At 52.7% G+C, this 15,908-nt stretch overlaps 1 protein-coding gene across 1 annotated transcript in view; it reads left to right on the top strand.

Annotated features, from left to right (window-relative positions):
• MLXIPL (MLX interacting protein like) overlaps positions 1–13,507 on the top strand; it is a 38,905-nt gene extending 25,398 nt beyond the window's left edge. The window contains exons 8-17 of the mRNA XM_006029909.3: positions 1,945–2,144; positions 2,562–3,168; positions 3,886–3,950; positions 4,879–5,053; positions 5,720–5,832; positions 6,038–6,157; positions 6,839–6,966; positions 7,464–7,587; positions 8,344–8,473; positions 9,095–13,507. Of these exons, the coding sequence (XP_006029971.3) occupies positions 1,945–2,144; positions 2,562–3,168; positions 3,886–3,950; positions 4,879–5,053; positions 5,720–5,832; positions 6,038–6,157; positions 6,839–6,966; positions 7,464–7,587; positions 8,344–8,473; positions 9,095–9,216 (1,784 nt within the window). The 3' untranslated portion in view covers positions 9,217–13,507. The remainder of the gene's footprint in view (positions 1–1,944; positions 2,145–2,561; positions 3,169–3,885; positions 3,951–4,878; positions 5,054–5,719; positions 5,833–6,037; positions 6,158–6,838; positions 6,967–7,463; positions 7,588–8,343; positions 8,474–9,094) is intronic.
• The last annotated feature ends 2,401 nt before the right edge of the window (positions 13,508–15,908 follow it).

The following is a 15,908-nucleotide window of genomic DNA, read 5'->3' as shown; positions in this document are numbered from 1 at the left end:
CCTACCTTCAGTGAAGCCTCTCAGAGGGGCAGGTGGCACAGCAGTTGTGGGCAAAGACCTGCTGCATGCCCCTTCCCAAAAGGCTGTGACTGTGGCAAGATCAGCCAGGCTTGGTGGCTTCTCAGACGGCTTACTGTACAGTCACAAGGAGCTCTACACACTGGCCGGAAGGGAGGGTTGAAGTGGCTGGGTTGAAGCTCGCTTCCCCCAGGGAGGTGGCTGGCCGAAAATTGTCAGGCCAGCATTTTGTGCCATGGCCTGTCTGTGGCTGCGGAAGAAGCAGGGTTGTGGGAAGGGGACAGGAAGGGAGAGTGGAGTCATGGCAGGGTCACGGGGCTTGGCTTCGGGAAGACCATAGGATGTGGTTAGCCACAGGCCACACGTAAGGGAGAACTTGGGGGCGACTGTGGGGGCACTGGCAGCCTGAAATGAAAATAAGGGCCTATCCAGGCACCTGCTGGGGCTGGCCGATGCATTAACTGAGCCCCTACTGCACTCATGCTAGGGGCTTCACGGGGGCTACAAGGAAACAGGTGCAATGGGAATGCCCTGCAGGAGTTAACAGCCCACCCAGCATGGGGAAGCTGAACAGCTGAGCTGGGGGAGACTAATGCTCCAGGGCCTCCAAGGCCCATTTGGCTTGTGACACCCCACCCTGTACATACTGGCCCCATGTCAGCCCTTCCATACCAGCTGGTGGGGCTGCAGAGCTGGGTGAAATGTCTTTTCCAACCCATAGGGCTCCCGGGCCAATGCAGGCTGGAGTGGGGGAATAGGTGGTGCCACATTATTCCACTAGTTTGAATAATGGGTACAAACTAGTGGAGAGTAGATTCAGGTTAGACATTAGGAAGAAATTTTTCACAGTAAGGGTGGCCAGAATCTGGAACGGGCTGCCAAGAGAGGTGGTGCTATCACCTAACTTGGAGGGCTTCAAGAGGAGGCTAGATAGTCACCTGGCTGGGGTCGTTTGACCTCGGCCCTCTTTCCTGCCTGGGGCAGGGGGTCAGACATGATGATCGTTCGTGGTCCCTTCTGACTCTACAATCTATGAATCTATGAATCACAGTCTGACCTCGCCCCAAAGCAGGTGAAAGGGGAAAGGAGGGTCATGGCCTGCTTTCAGCAGTAGCTGTTCCAAGGGCAGGGAGGATTTTCCTGTCACTCTCCCTGTGTGCAGTGTGGCTGGGCCCACAGCCCACAGGCTGCAGGGAGCTGCCCCTTTCCTTTTTGCATGAGAAACTCCAGCATTTCACAATTGCTGCCGCCACACAGCACAGAGCTGGGAGCCTCTCATCTCGTTCCACTGCCCTGCGCTCCGAAGCCCAAGATGGACAGAGAAGGTCCCTGCTGCTTAGCTCCAAGCATGAGACCCAGCGGCCCCTTAGTCCCAGCTAGCTCCAGAACCGTTAGTGAGCAAGTCACTGTCTCCCCAGCACATCCTAGCCCCAAACTTGCAGCCATCTTCAGCCTCCTCCATGCCCAAAGAGGCCACTGGATCTCCCACCCTCTGCCATGGGATGGGTTGGTCCCTCTCAGGGAAGAGGCTGCTTCTCTGTTTGAAAAGGATACCTGGAATGGGTGACAGGAACCAGGCTGGCAGTCCCCTGTCCAAGGCAATGAGGTGACAATAAGGGAATGGTCCAGGGTGCCTAGTCACCATGGTGGGCTCAGAAAGACTCATGCATATGGCAGGAGGCCACATGAATGAGTCTTCTCCATGCAGGTCCCTGCACAGCAAACCAGGTGTGTGACAAGTTTTCCCTGACAACTTCTGAAGCCCCAGGGATTGGCCGCTACCTTGGCAGACTATCATGCTGGGTGCCCATTAGTCTGGCCTGGCCAGAGCTCTGAAGGCAAAGCCTGTGCCTGCCCAAGTGTCCCTGCTGGCCTGGGCAAGGGCTGCTGCTGGAGCTGTGTTACTATCTCTGTCCTGCTCTGCAGATCTCTTCTCTAGCCACCGCCCACTGCTTTCGCAGATGCAGCTGGGCTACCAGGAACAGCCTTGCTTTACAACAATTGGTGAAACTCTGTACAGCAGCAGCAGTGCTCTGGCTACCACCAATGCCAACATGATGATGCCCCCCAGGGTCCTGCCTGCCAGCCATGTGGATGCCCCCATCTCACCCAATGGCCTTCTCCAGGTGAGCAAGCGTTTGGAGGGGAGGGGGGAAGGTAGCATATAGATGTTAGATGTTAGGGGCTGGAAGGGACCTCACAAGATCATCAGGCCCAGCCCCCCTGCACTTGGGCAGGAAAGACTGATGGGGTCAGATGAGCCCAGCACAGTGTGCCTCAAGATGTTTTTTTAAAAATCTCCAGGGTATGTCTGCTCTACTTCCCCTGCCCCTGTGGTTGTTCTGCTGGGGGACTGACTACATCTGCCCACATCTGCTTGGGTTCCATGACAACTTTCTATGGCAATGCTATGAGATACCTTGCTGCCATACAGTGGGCTCCATCTCTGTCTCATTGTCTTTCTCCCCTACCGTGGTGGTCCCAGTTTGATTCATCCTTGGGGAGTGAGTGCTCTGTAATCTGTCTCTCTCTGTCCCTTGCAGTCCAGCAGCAACTGCACCTCCCAGCTCGGCCTGCACAGCTCCTTCCTCAGCTCCAACTTCCATCCAGCACCTCTGCCCCTGGATTCCTCCAGCGGGAGTCACAGCAGCCTGGGCACTGACCTCAAGCCTAAACCCCTGTTCCAGTACGGGTTCCCCAGCAAGTGCCTCAGCATGGAGCCCTTCAGCCCTCCCTACTCCACCCCAGCATCCCCACTCCATGCACCTCTGCTGGGCCACGACCCCCTGTACCCGCCTGCGTCAACACCAAGGTCCAAGTTCCATTACTCTGGCTCCACTGGTGGCTCCTCGCTCATCCCCCACCCATCCTCATCTCTCTCCGTGCCATGCTTCACTCAGCATGGACCAGGCCTAGGCTACACCATGGATCTCCTGCCCACAGGATACTCCACTCTGTCCAGTGCCCCGCATCTTCCCCCTGTGATGCTGAGTGGCCCCAGGTTTGCCCCCCACAAGGGGCAGGCCCAGAGTGGGGGCAACCAGCTAAAGGGGAAGCCAGAGAACACCAAGACAAAGAAAGCCACAGCGCTCCCAGTGCCTCCGCTCCTGACAGCACCCAACCCCTGCCTGACCCAGCTCCTCACTGCAGGTATGGGCTGAGGGGCTGTTTTGCCATGTCCTGTTTCTGCAAGGGTTCCCATTTGTCTCTGGCTCAGCAGGTGGTGAAGGCAAGGGGCCCAGAGGTGGCAGGGTGGCTGCTGACCAGCTATGGTTCAGAAATAGGAGAACCAGTCAATAGTCCAAGAGAACTGTGCCATGGTCAGGAGCTGCAGGGCAGGCACAGCAGTCCCTTAGTACTGCCTAACCCTTGGCTGGCAGGAGAGGTTCCTCATATCCCTCCTCCAAATGTTCCCATCCTATAGTGTACTATGAGTAGGTGTCCTCACCTCTTCCGAATAACAGTCCAGAGGGTTACAATTCAGTACCTGCCCCTTACTAGTTTGCAAGGAAACAGCACTAAACCCTGTTTCCAACCCAGCCCTAGCCCACAGGGCACAGCTGTGGGCAGGGGGGCATATCACCCAGCTCTGCAGACTCACAGGCTAAAGTCACATGATTGAATCTTACTGGAGTTGGGGCCATTGGGGGCTGTTCTGTGTGAGATACAGGGGAGCCTCCACACAGGGGGTGAGGTCAGAGTCTGACCTGAGCCAACAGCCTGGTTACCAGGAGCACTGGAGCAGCAGGCAGCCTGTGCTGGGGGCTGTACTTGCTGCTTGCGCTGTTGAGGGGGAGGTCATTTGAGTATCAACCTGGCTCTGCCATCATGCGACATCCTTCTCTCCTGCTCCTTTCTCTCTTGCAGCTAAACAAGAGCCAGCTCTGGACCCGTCATGCACTTCCAGCTCTGGGCTCATCCCCACGTCACCGGTATGAGCTCAGGGCCAAGTCACCTTACAGCAGGTGCAGGGATGTAGGTCATGTATCTCAGTTGTGCACAGTCAGCACAGCTGAGGGGAAGGGACTTGGGGCTGGCATATGGTGGAGTGCATGGGAAAAGGTTGGAGATATGGGACTACTGGCCTGGAATAGAGGGTCTGTCAGGGTAGGGCTGGGCATTGGCAGAGCTTGTGGGGGCACTGGCCTGGACTAGTGGGGTCTGTCAGGGGAGGGCTTGGCATCAGCAAAGCATGTTGAGTTCATGGTGCTTTTTACATCCTATATTTTAAAAGGAGGAGCATTTGATCAGGTAAAAGAAACCCCCTGTTCCTGCTGTCCTGCCCATTGCCAGCAAACAGGTCCCCTTGGCCGTGCAGAAGTCCTTCATGGGCTGCCTTCCTTGGGGAGTGCTTCAGCAACAGCAACCAGCTCTCTGAGAAGGAGATCTTGGCCTGGTCCATGTCCAGCCACTGTACTTGTACAGTGTTGCTGATACCTTCTGGGAAGGTTGGGGCTCTTTCTCTTCCATTTGCCCTTTATGGCTTGGTGTAGTTTCACTACAGGCTTCTGGAGGGACAGGGCCTGGGTCTACCTGTCTGTTAGAGCTGGGCTACGGTCCACACTTGAGAGCATATCCAGCGGGCCTTTGTACGGGTGCGTGGGTGCAGTTTTCTGTAACAGGATCGGTTTAACCTTTTGGGGATGTAATAGGTTAGAGAACAGATATATATAACCCTATATAGAGAGAGAAATATATTTTTACAAAAAAAAAAAAAAAAAAAAAAAAAAAATGAACACCTGTGCATTGGTGTAAGGCCCCAGCCCCCCACACCCTCTCTGCCTTCTTGGGCAGTGCACTCTTCTCAGGTCCCCAAATGGATCATTCAAATTGCTCTTTCTCCCTGGCTTCACTTTGCAGCAAGCTGCCATTTCTGAAGGCCCCACTAGCTTCCTGTCCAGAATGGTCCAGCTGAGTCCAGGTCTTTCTCCAGGCTCCAGTCCCTCCCAATCTGTCCCTGTCACACTGGCTGGTGCCCAGGCAGGCTCCCTGCTCATCCCCAAGGCAGAGCGACTGTCCCCCACAATGGCATGTGGTGAGTCTCTTATACCTCTTCTATGATCAGAGTGAACAGCCTTTCAGATGGGAAATCTTCCACAGAGAAGGGATCCTCAGATCCTGAGTTGAGCTGGATGCTGGTGTCACACACCTGAGAACCAGCTGATAGGGTTCCCTCCCTCTCCCCCCTACCAGCCCTTGTATTGCCTTTGAAGGAAAAAGATGACTCCATTCCTATGATGTCCTGTCCAGCCTGTGGGGCTCACTGCTGCTGACCATTACTGAGGCACTGACCTTTTGTGAGGTTCAGCATCAGTTAGACCATTATCTGGATGAGACTAGCACTGCCAAGGCACATACTTGGCATGAACTGAGCTCTAGAGAACAGATTTCTCCCTGGCCTAGAGGGAATGCCCATGACCCCAAGGTCAACCATGCTCCATGCATTGCTTTCTGAGAAGGTGGTGCCTTTCTCAGCAGTCCTGGCATTATCAGTGACTGTCCTTCTGCTTCAGTGACAGAGCTGGGCTTGCTGCCTCATTCTCACTTGATTGCAAAGGGGCGAAAAGGCCCTGCATGCAATAACTGGTCCTATGTGGGCAATAATCCTCCTAGTCTGCCCCAGTCCCAGTCCCACATGCTGCTGCCTCCTCAGCCCCTGGCTCCCAGGAGCCTTCCAAGAGTTTCTCATTTCATTTTGCAGGCAGTGACTGGCCAAAGCCTGGGCGAGCCTCCCCAGTGCTGACTGCAGGACTGAGCCCTGGGATCTTACCACATCACAGTATGCCCAGCCGGAGTAGGCCAGAGTCTAGCAAGGTATGGATGGGTATGGTGTTCACCAGGCTGCTGGCCCCAGTAGGAAACAGGAGTCACACTCCTGCCCTGTTGTCTTCCCACTCCCATACCTGTCCCATCACCCCTCCCCAACTGTGATGGTGGTGGGCCTGTCCTGAACCTGTCTCCAAGCAGGAAGACACCTCACCCTCCCTGCATGGTGCATGACCCTGACCTTGTCCTGCAGACTGAGAGCCGCCGTATCACACACATCTCTGCTGAGCAGAAGAGACGCTTCAACATCAAGCTGGGCTTTGACACACTGCACAGCCTGGTGAGCACCCTAAGTGCCCAGCCCAGCATCAAGGTGAGTGAGCAGGGCCAGAGCGGATACCGGGGCAAGTACTGGCAGCTCTCTAGCAGCAGCTGCCATGCAAAGGGAAGCGAACATCCACGGAAAGCTGTGCCTCAGTTCCCCAGAGCTTCCCCTGGGGTGGGATCCCCAGTGTCACTTGGCTCTGGCCTCGCTGGACAGGTCTGGAGTGCTGTGCCTGGTGCCCCTGTGGATATTCAAAGGGGTATGGAGCTGGGGCTGGGCCCCAAACACCATGTGTCTGTAACCTAGCTGTTTGTTGTGTGGGCTGAAGAGGAGACAGCAGTTCCTGGGCTCTGGCCAAAGGCCTCTGAAATGGCATTGTGTCTCAGGCCTCAGGCTGTACGGCCGTGGCCTTGGCAAACATGCAGCTCTTCAAGGATTGGCATGGAAGAGAAAGCTATAGGTTTGGTTGGGGGCTTGTAGTCTGCCTGGCTTGTGGGCTTTCTGCAGTAGAGCAGGACCACAGCCTGGTACTGGGACACATGATTTTATGTACAGCAGGGACACAAAGGGTGCACTGGCCAACCAGCCCCACTCAGGCCCTTGGCTTCTACAGCTGTGTCACTGCCATACCAACCCCAGGTGGCTGTGGGTGCTCACCCTGCCAACAACATGACAGTGGAAAGGGCTTATGAATATCCCCATCACTTAGTCCCCTGCCTGGCTTCACAGGTCAGCAAGGCCACTACACTGCAGAAGACGGCGGAGTATATCTGCAAACTGCAACAAGAGAGGGCTGCCCTGCAGGACGAGGCACAGCGGCTACGAGAGCAGATCGAGGAGCTCAATGCTGCAATCAAGTAGGAGAACAGGACAGGGGAGGGCAGGGCAGTAACCACAACAAGGCAGAGGATGTAGTATCAGATGTCCTGAGCTACTAGAGTCAGGCTTGATCAGCACGTTGAATGGGAGAGCTACAAAGCCAAGTGCATTGTCGGGGGCTGATTGCTCAGTCAGGGACACTTTCCCTTCTGCCCTAGTGCTGCCCTTAGGGCCCTGCGTGGTGCCAGGGAGTTCTGTGCTGCTGCAGGTCCTACCTTTTGATTGACCCATCTCAGCTGAAAGACTGCTTCCTGTCCTAAATGGTTTTGCTCTGCTGCTGTTGAACAGGAGGGGTGCAGACATCAATGGCTCCCCTTCTCCAGCCCTGGAACCCTGCATGTCTGACACAGGCTACACCTGAGGCTCATCCCCCAACAGCTTTGGGAAGAGCAGGGCAGGGCCACCCTCAGCCTCAGTGCTGACCCCCCTTGTGAGTGCCCATCAACCAAGACAACAACTTCTTGTGTCCTTGCAGCCTGTGCCAGCAGCAGCTGCCTGCCACAGGGGTGCCCATCACCCGCCAGCGCTTTGACCAGATGCGCAGCATGTTTGATGAGTATGTCCGCTCCTCCACCCTGCAGAACTGGAAGTTCTGGATTGTATCCTTCAGAGACAAGCTCCTGCCCCTTCCCTTGCACAAGCACTGCACACCCGCCACCCACTCTCCAAATACGGGGGCCCTGCAGAAAATGTGCGGAAGCCTTTAGGGAGGGGGCAGAGAAGTCTCCACTGTGATATAGCACATCGTGGAGGCAGACCTCTCCCTCCTGCCCCTTCTCTCTTCCGTCAGCTCCTAGGGGGAAGACACACCTGGCTGGGACTTCCACAGCTCCAGCTGCTGCCTCGTGCTGAGATGCCAGGACCCCAGGCCTGTTCTGGAGCTTAGTCCATGGCTCTGAGTCCATGGCTTCTGTGCCAGGCACATTCATACCCTCTCACATGGGAAACCCAGGTTCTCTTCCCTGTGTCAGTCCCCAGATCTTCCCTGAATGCTCCAGCTCCTGCTGTCCTCACCCTCTGTAGCCCCCATGCCCTGATACTGGTCTAAAGACTATCTAGCAATCCTACTTGGTTCATCTCAGATGAGCCAGGGTGTAGCACCGATAGGGTGTCCATGTGAGGCAAAGCACAAGGCCCTAGGGATGGCCCTGCTTCTGGCAGCTGAAGCAACGGCTGTGTGCTGCCTACAGGGTGGAACCAGCTCTACACCCCAGCAGTGTCATTTCCCAAGGAGCCAGTGGGGAACAAGGGGGAAAAGGTGAGACCAGCCTTTGTGGGGGAAGGGCAGGACATGGGGGCTGCCGTGCCTGGTTGTGTAAGTGAAGGTCTGGTCCTTAACTGTTGTGCCCATTCAGTTCAGCATCATCATTCGGCCTCTCTTTGAGTCCTTCAATGGCATGGTCTCCACAGCTAGTATGGACAGCCTTACCCATACATCTCTCGCTTGGTTGGACCAGTACTGTTCCCTCCCCACGCTTCGACCTAGTACGTAGCTCCACTTTTTTCTTTAGCTGCCATGAGGAGGGCTGGGACTAGCTCTGTAGCCAGGGTTTAGGGCTGTGATCAAGAAAGCAGTCATACTGAGTTGTGGTTCTGGCAACCATGTTAAAAGTGGAAGACTGAATCGGGGCTGCTCCTTGGATGTTGCTGTGGCTCAGAGACATCAATGGCCCTTTTTCCCTGTCTCACTCCACAGCTGGAAGTAAAGGCAGTTCAGCTCATTGCACACCACAGAAGGAAATACTTTTCACACAGCATGATCAGCCTGTGGACTTCACTACTGCTAGAATGATCATACCAAAGCCAAGTGTAGCAGGATTTGTTAAAGGTTTAGTCATGGGAAGATCTGTGAACATGTTAGGATCCAAATCCTCCTGTCTTGCCAAGGGTTAGAAAGACACCCTCTTCAAGGGCAGCTTATCTCAGAGCAGCCTGTTGATGGGGGATTTTGGCACTGTCCTGTGCAGCAATGGACACTGGGTGCTGTCAGGATGTGGGGCTAGATGCCCCAGTTGGTAGTGCCTATGCCCATGGCAAGCACACTGGCCTTCAGTAGTGTGTCAGGCAGAGCAGGCTGACTTGTCCCATTTGGCTTTCTTTCCTCAGCTGTCCTGAGCTCTCTACGTGAGCTAAGCATTTCCACCTCCATCCTGACAGACCCTGCATGTATACCAGAGCAGGCTACCCAGGCAGTGACCGGGGCCAACCCCAGCAACAGCTCATCCTAGTTACACAGCAGGGGACTTCACAGCCTAGAACAGCGTTGGCAAGATGATTCACTCTTGCAGAACAACCCCTGGCCTTCAGCAGGGAGGGTGGAAGTCCTGCCAACTAAGAGGAGCATGGAAACCCCTCAAGGGGAGAGCACCTTCTACAGCTTCCCACTTGGCTATGAGTCAGCAGCTGATGACTATGGTAGGAAGCCATTTGGGCAGCCCTGGATCTCTCTAGGAAGGATTTGAGCCTTCACTCTCCTTGCAGCCTCATCTTCTGAAGCAATACATGAAATCTGGCACCACGGGCACTGCGAAATGGAGACTAGGAGAGCTGCAGGAGAACCAGCACAAGTCAGTGAAACTTCAACCCCTATCTGCCAAGAAACAGGAGTCACCAATGACAAGTCTGGTATTGGAAACTCTGTGTTCCTATGGAAAGAATTGTACCTCAAAAGATGGTCAGTTCTCAGCATCCAAGCCTTCTACAGCAGATGCAGCTATCTTCAGTTTGTGTTCAGCCCTAGGCTCTGCATAACCAGCTCTCTCCAGACTCTGAGTATTTTTGATTGTCATCTGTGGCCATGGAGAAAGGGCTCCTACAGCAAAAATGTTAATGTCCGCAATAGTCTGGAATACTTACTTAGGCTACTGCATATCAAATCCTAAGCAGTAGTTGTTCTGTTCACATCTCAGGTGCAATCCCCATGCTCTTTGAGTCTCATTCAAACTCAGAAGCTGGCTTCTGGAGTGAAGAATACTGTACAGACTCAAAACAGTCTCCCTTTCATATTGTTTCTGTGTTCAGTTGAATGATCAGGCTGCTCAGTAATGTCTCCTGTTGTATTTTGTTGCTCTATTCCCTACATTATGTGAAATATGTTTTCTTGCCCCTCATCTTTGGACCAGCTGCTGGACTTCCCCTTCATGACAGTATCCCAAACAAACATTCTCTGTTAGTTTGGGAAGTTCTTGAATGCAGAAGTTTTCCTATGAGCCAATATAGGATGCCACATGCTAAGCCTGTTTCTGTATGCAAGGACAGTTTCTGTGTGATAAACAGACTGTTTTTTTTCACCTTATACAATGTGGTTTTTAATATCTCTCACCTGAAGAACAAATCATTCCCCTCAGATCAGTATGTGAAATGGTCTCCTTTTACCTAAAACATGTGCTGAAGGACTCATTCCTCTCCTGCAGGGGTAGGCAACCTTTTCTGACTGTGGGCCAGAATGACATGCCCTAGGTCTGAGTTAATAAGGTGGGTGCTACCTGCCACTGTTGCTTGTCTTACGTCGGGGGTGGGGGGAGGCAGAAGGGAAGGGAGAGTGCCTGCAGGCAGCACTTCTTCCTTTGGTGGTATGGGGAAAACAGCCAGGGCCTGTGTTCGTCCTCACTGTGGCATGAGAAGCACACCAGCAAAGACACACCTGCCACCAAGTGCCACCAAAGCCCTGAATCTGCAGGCTAGATCCAAAGGTTCTGGGGGCCAGATCTGGCCTGTGGGCCATAGGTTGCCAACCCCTGCCCTACTGGGTTCTGTATTAATCATGTCATAAGCAGAACACATTATGTAAATGGATGGTTTGAAAAGACAAACTCCACACCAGAGGTGCAGGAACTGTAAGGGGCATTGCTCACTGGGGGAAAAAAACCTCTCGTGTTATACAGTTGCAGAGAAAGTGCCATAAAGAACTATGGAGAACTATCACCACCTTGGGAGGGGAGGAGATAGGAGCCCTATGCACATGGGTACAACAAGGGCAATCCCTGACCACAGGGGTGACACCTCCCCATAGTGCCACCCCTGTACCTGCCTCTATGCCTTTCCCTTCACTTGTCTCCAGCCTCCTCTCCACAACTTCTGTGCTCTCCCAGTCCATGCTGGAGCCCTAAGGGCTCCTTGTTCTTCCCAGTCCTGGAACCTAGGATTGATAGACAGTGTTAAATCCTCCTCCCAGGGACTAGGGCCCAGTCTGCATGGGGCTTCTGCAACAACCACTGAGAGCTGGCCAGAGCTGGTGGAGCCAGAAGACAGGATGTGACAGGCTGAGCTGTGGTCAACACAGAGGCCTTGTAGAAAGAGCCCTGCCCTGGGCATGGAGGCTGTGGGCTCTGTGCCTGACTCCATGGCCAGTCACATCATTGCATGCCTTGGTTTCCCTGTCTCTATATGGGGAATAAAGACACTAACCTCCTGAGCTTTTTATGCTGGATGGAGAGAGGCCACCTTGCCAGGGGTGGCACTCCCTCAGTTCAAGAATTATCTCTACCATGGCTGATTGATGGGTTTTGAGGTGACTTAAGAGCCAATCCCTGAACCGCAGATCCATCCACAGAAGTTGCAGGTCATTCCACAGGGGAGAAAAGCCATAGGCTGGGAATTCTCTCCTCTTCCTTCCTCCCCTTTCTCTTCTCTGCTTCAAGGGCAAGACACTTTACCTCAAAGTGGGCTGCCACTTGGTTGAGGTTGAAGTGCTATTGAAGTCAGTTAGCAGTCAGCTCCTCCGAGCTCTTGATGTCAGCATCCATTTTCTTGAGATATGCCTTCAATGTGTACTTGTAGCATTTCCTGTAGCTGCCATGAGATTTCAGGCTGCAGGTAAGCTGGCAGTAGAGCGCTTGTTTGGGGAGCCAAGAGTTGGTCATCCGAACACAATGTCCAGTCCAGTGAAGTTGGTGCTGGAGGATCCTCAATGCAATGCTGGTAACATTGGCATCCTGAAGGATGATGGCATTTGTGTGGCGATCTTCCCATCTGATGTGAAAGATTTTCTGGAGGCATTGTTAGTGATACCTCCCCAGGCTCTTAAGATGACAATGTTAGGTCACCCATGATTCAAATCTGTAGAGAGTGGAGATGATGACTGCATTGTAGACCTGAATCTTGGTGTCTTTCTGGAGCTTATGATCAGTAAAAGCATGCTGAAACAATTTCCTGAAGGAAGCACTTAGGCACTGGGCCCTATGCTAGTTTTCCTCATCAATGTTCTCTCTCTGAAAAAGATGTCTATCAAAGTAAGGGCAGGGCTTGATTACCTCCGGGTTCTTCCCCTCACTGGTAATTTGTGGAGGCAGGGGTCACATTTATGGCTGGGAGCAGGTTGACAGAGCACTTCAGTCTTCTTGATGGTGAAAGAGGCCCAAAGTTCAGAAGGCTTCTGCAAAGAGATCCAGCATGGTTTGGAGGTTTTCCTCAGTGTGCGCAAGGATGGTGTAGTCAGCATATTGAAGGTCAAGGATAGTTGTTTTGAATACTTTGTTCTTCAAGCAAAAACATCCCAGATTGAAAAGTCCTCCATCGACTGGGTATTCGTTGTTGATTGGGGAAGACAGGTGGTCCTTAGCAAGAACCAGGATGATAGTAAAAAAAAAGAACAGAATTGGGGCGGTGATACATCCTCGCTTGACCCATTTGTATGACAAATGGATCTGTCTCTGATCCTCTACAAAGAACAGTTGCAGTCATCTGGTTATGGAAAAGCCTCAGAACCTTGATGTATTTTACAGGGCATCCAAAACCCGCCAGTACTTTTCACAAGGCTCAGTGATCAATGGAGTCTAAGGTCTTAGTCAGATCAATGAAGGCCACATACAGGTCCTGGTGGTGTTCCCAACATGTTTTTTAGACCTGACAGGCAACAAAGATTAAGTCAATTGCTCTGCAATCACACGAAAGTGGGACTATAGAAGATTGGACCATAGATGGTTTTTGTTGTCTGGAAGAAAACATGTATGTCATGTTTCTCAGCATAGAGCTGAATCTCCGTGGCTTTATCTTGCCACTACTGGTTTTTGATTTCCCAGATCCTCTTTGAACTTGGGCTTTGAAGTGGTGATGTCTCCTTCTACTGGGATGAGGTGTTATCTTGCCAGTTAGAATGAGCCCTTCTCTTCTGGTTGAGGAGGGCTTGGATCTCAGTCACTCTCCTCAAACCAGTCTTGGTGGCAATCAATGGTATAGACAATACATTCAGCACAGGCCATATGGACGGTGTTTTTAAACCCCTTCCAGGGTTCCTTAATTTTGCCTTCAGTTATGGGCAGGGCAGAGCTTTTTGTGAAGACATTGGAGATGCTTACAGCCCTTTGGGTCTGGAGTTGTGTGTGCAGTTCTGGGCTCCACATTTTAAAAAGGACATGGAGAAGATGATAAAGGGCTTGGAAAGCAAGTCATATGAGGAGAGGCTGAAAGGTAGGCATATTCCACTTCCGTAAAAGGTGCTTAGGAGGGGACATCATAGCAATCTTCAAATACCTGAAGGGCTGTCATAAAGAGGGAGAACACTTTTTTTCTCTTGCTGCAGAGAAGAGGACACAGTCCAATGGCTGGAAGTTGCAGCAAAATAAGTTTAGATTGGATATCCAGAAAACCTTCTTCACTGCTAAAACAGTGAGGCAGTGGAACAAACTGCCTAGGAAAGTTGTGGACTCTTTATCCCTGGAGGTGTTCAAGAAGAGGTTGGACAGCTACTGCTCAGGGGTGATCTAAGCATAGCTATGCCTGTGGGTATTTCCCATACTTCTGGTCTTGGTGGTTGCCCCTGGTATCCCTCCCACCCCCTTTCTGCTACATGAGTCAGGCGGGGTTTAAGCCTTTCTCACAGGCATTGGGTATTGGCTACAGCCAAGGCTGGGGATTTTGACTGGGGCAGGGCAATGCTCCAGCTGGGATCCAAGCTGGAGGTTTCTGGCTAGAAGGTCTTGTCCCTCTGCTCAGGGTTAGACCAATTACCATATTTGGAGTCAGGAAGGAATTTTACCCCATCATCAGATTGGTATGGACCATGGGGGTTTTTGCCTTCCTCTGGAGTGGCAGGTGTGGTCTTCTACCCAGGATCTCTTGGACAGATATTGATAACCTTTTATAGAAGTGATTCCCTGCTTTACCTGTGGCAGATTGGGGTGTTAGGTTTGTCTTGTGTCAGAACTGATGGTAGTCTTATGTAGATTTAGATTATAATTTGTATGAGATGGTTTAGATAGGGATGATCCTGCCTCAGGCAGGGGGTTGGACTAAATGACCTCTGGGGGTCCCTTCCAGCCCTGCTTCTATATGATGATTCTATGATTCTTCAAGAGATTTGATGCTGAAAAACTTTTGCATTGCTTTTGACTGTTTCGGGGCAAGCTGGATGTTCAGAATGGATCTGAGAAAATGATATCTGTCTAGCACTCATCAGCTCCTTGCATGAGTGTGAGGACATCTTATTATGCCCCTTGCATCTGATCACAGGCTCTAACAATAACATAGCTGAGGAGGTGCCAGTGCTAAGAGCGGGTGTGTCTCCAGATAGTCTTGTATTTGTCACTCTGTCTGAAGATGGCATTTGTAAAGACAAGACCATGCTCTGCATATTTGCTTAGAAGAAGCATGCCTTTGGAGTTAGCTTTCCTTACTTCTTCCTTCCCAGCCGTGCCACTCCAGAGTTCCAGGTCATGCCTGACTCTGGCACTGAAGTCACCTTATCCTTGGGATGTTAATCAGAACATATTCAAGGTTGGAGTAGAATTGTTCTTTGACATCATCGTCAGTATTGAGCGTTGAGGCATAAGCACTGATGACAGTGGTGAATTGGTTATGGCTGAGCTTAAGACAGAGGGACATAAGATGTTCACTGACGCCCATGGGAAACTGTAAGTTGACTAACGAGCCGAGTCTTGATTGCGAAACCAATGCCACGGCCGCATCTGTCCTGGGCTGATGTAGCCTCTACCTTCTTCCCTCAGCTGAGCCTAATGTGGTCTTGTTTCACTCGGAGCTGTGATGTCCATGTTGTATCTCTCTAGTTCCCTGGAGACAATGGCAGTTCATCTTTCTGGTTGTTCGTTCTCTTGGTTATCCATTAAGGGGCAAACATTTCATGTTGCAAAAATAATTATCTTTTTATGACGTTTTTGATGCAGAGAGGGTGATCGGGGACACCTTTTCTAACCCCTTAATCGTGTCAAGTGAGCACAGGGGATGCAGACTAAGACTGCTCAGTCATGGTAACAGCTACTGAACTGCACCTTTCTCAACCCCAGTGCAAGACGACCATCAAGCTACGTGCAGATTTGCGGCCAGAAACTGTCAGACTCACTGGGCCTGTGTCCGTCACTGCTGGTCTGTTTTGGAGGCCGTCACAGGACAGCACCGATCCCTGCGGTGGAAGCCTGCGTGCCACGAGGAAGAAGCTGATGCACAGACACAATAACCACGCAATCTATCTTGGCAAGGTGGACACCTGGGCCTAGGGGCAAGGGAGAAACAGCTGACAGGAGACCTCCCCCTTGCTGCAGGCTCCTTTGGCCGTCCCAGTGCTGAGACCCGGGCATCTTCCGCCTGGTCCTTCCCAGGGCAGGGCTGGAGGGTGGCTTGTCCCCTCACTCAGTCCTGCTCCCTGGGCGCCCTGCCAGGAGCACGGGGCTCCACAGCCAGCTCAGGCTCCCGGCCCGCTGCCACCAGGCGGAGCCCGCGAGCCCCCGCTAGAGGCTGCGTTAGCCTCTCGGCGCATGCGCACCAGCTCATGGCATCACCTTGCGTTGCGCTTGCTCAGGGAGGTCGCTTCCGGGGCGGCTGGCCGCGCCCCCACACCGTTACTTCCGGCAGGGCCGGCCCCGCCCCCGCGCTGAGGTGGCGGGGAAGATGGTGGCGGCGTTGATCGGGGTGTCGCTGCTGTTGGGCGCGCTCGTGCTGTTGCTGGTCGCGGCGCTGGGCCGGGGCA

This window comes from Alligator sinensis, unplaced genomic scaffold (genome assembly GCF_000455745.1).
Source record: "Alligator sinensis unplaced genomic scaffold, ASM45574v1 scaffold773_1, whole genome shotgun sequence".
Classification (NCBI taxonomy): Eukaryota; Metazoa; Chordata; order Crocodylia; family Alligatoridae; genus Alligator; species Alligator sinensis.
Note: the sequence above shows the minus strand (reverse complement) of the source record. Positions and strands in the feature narration are given on the sequence as shown.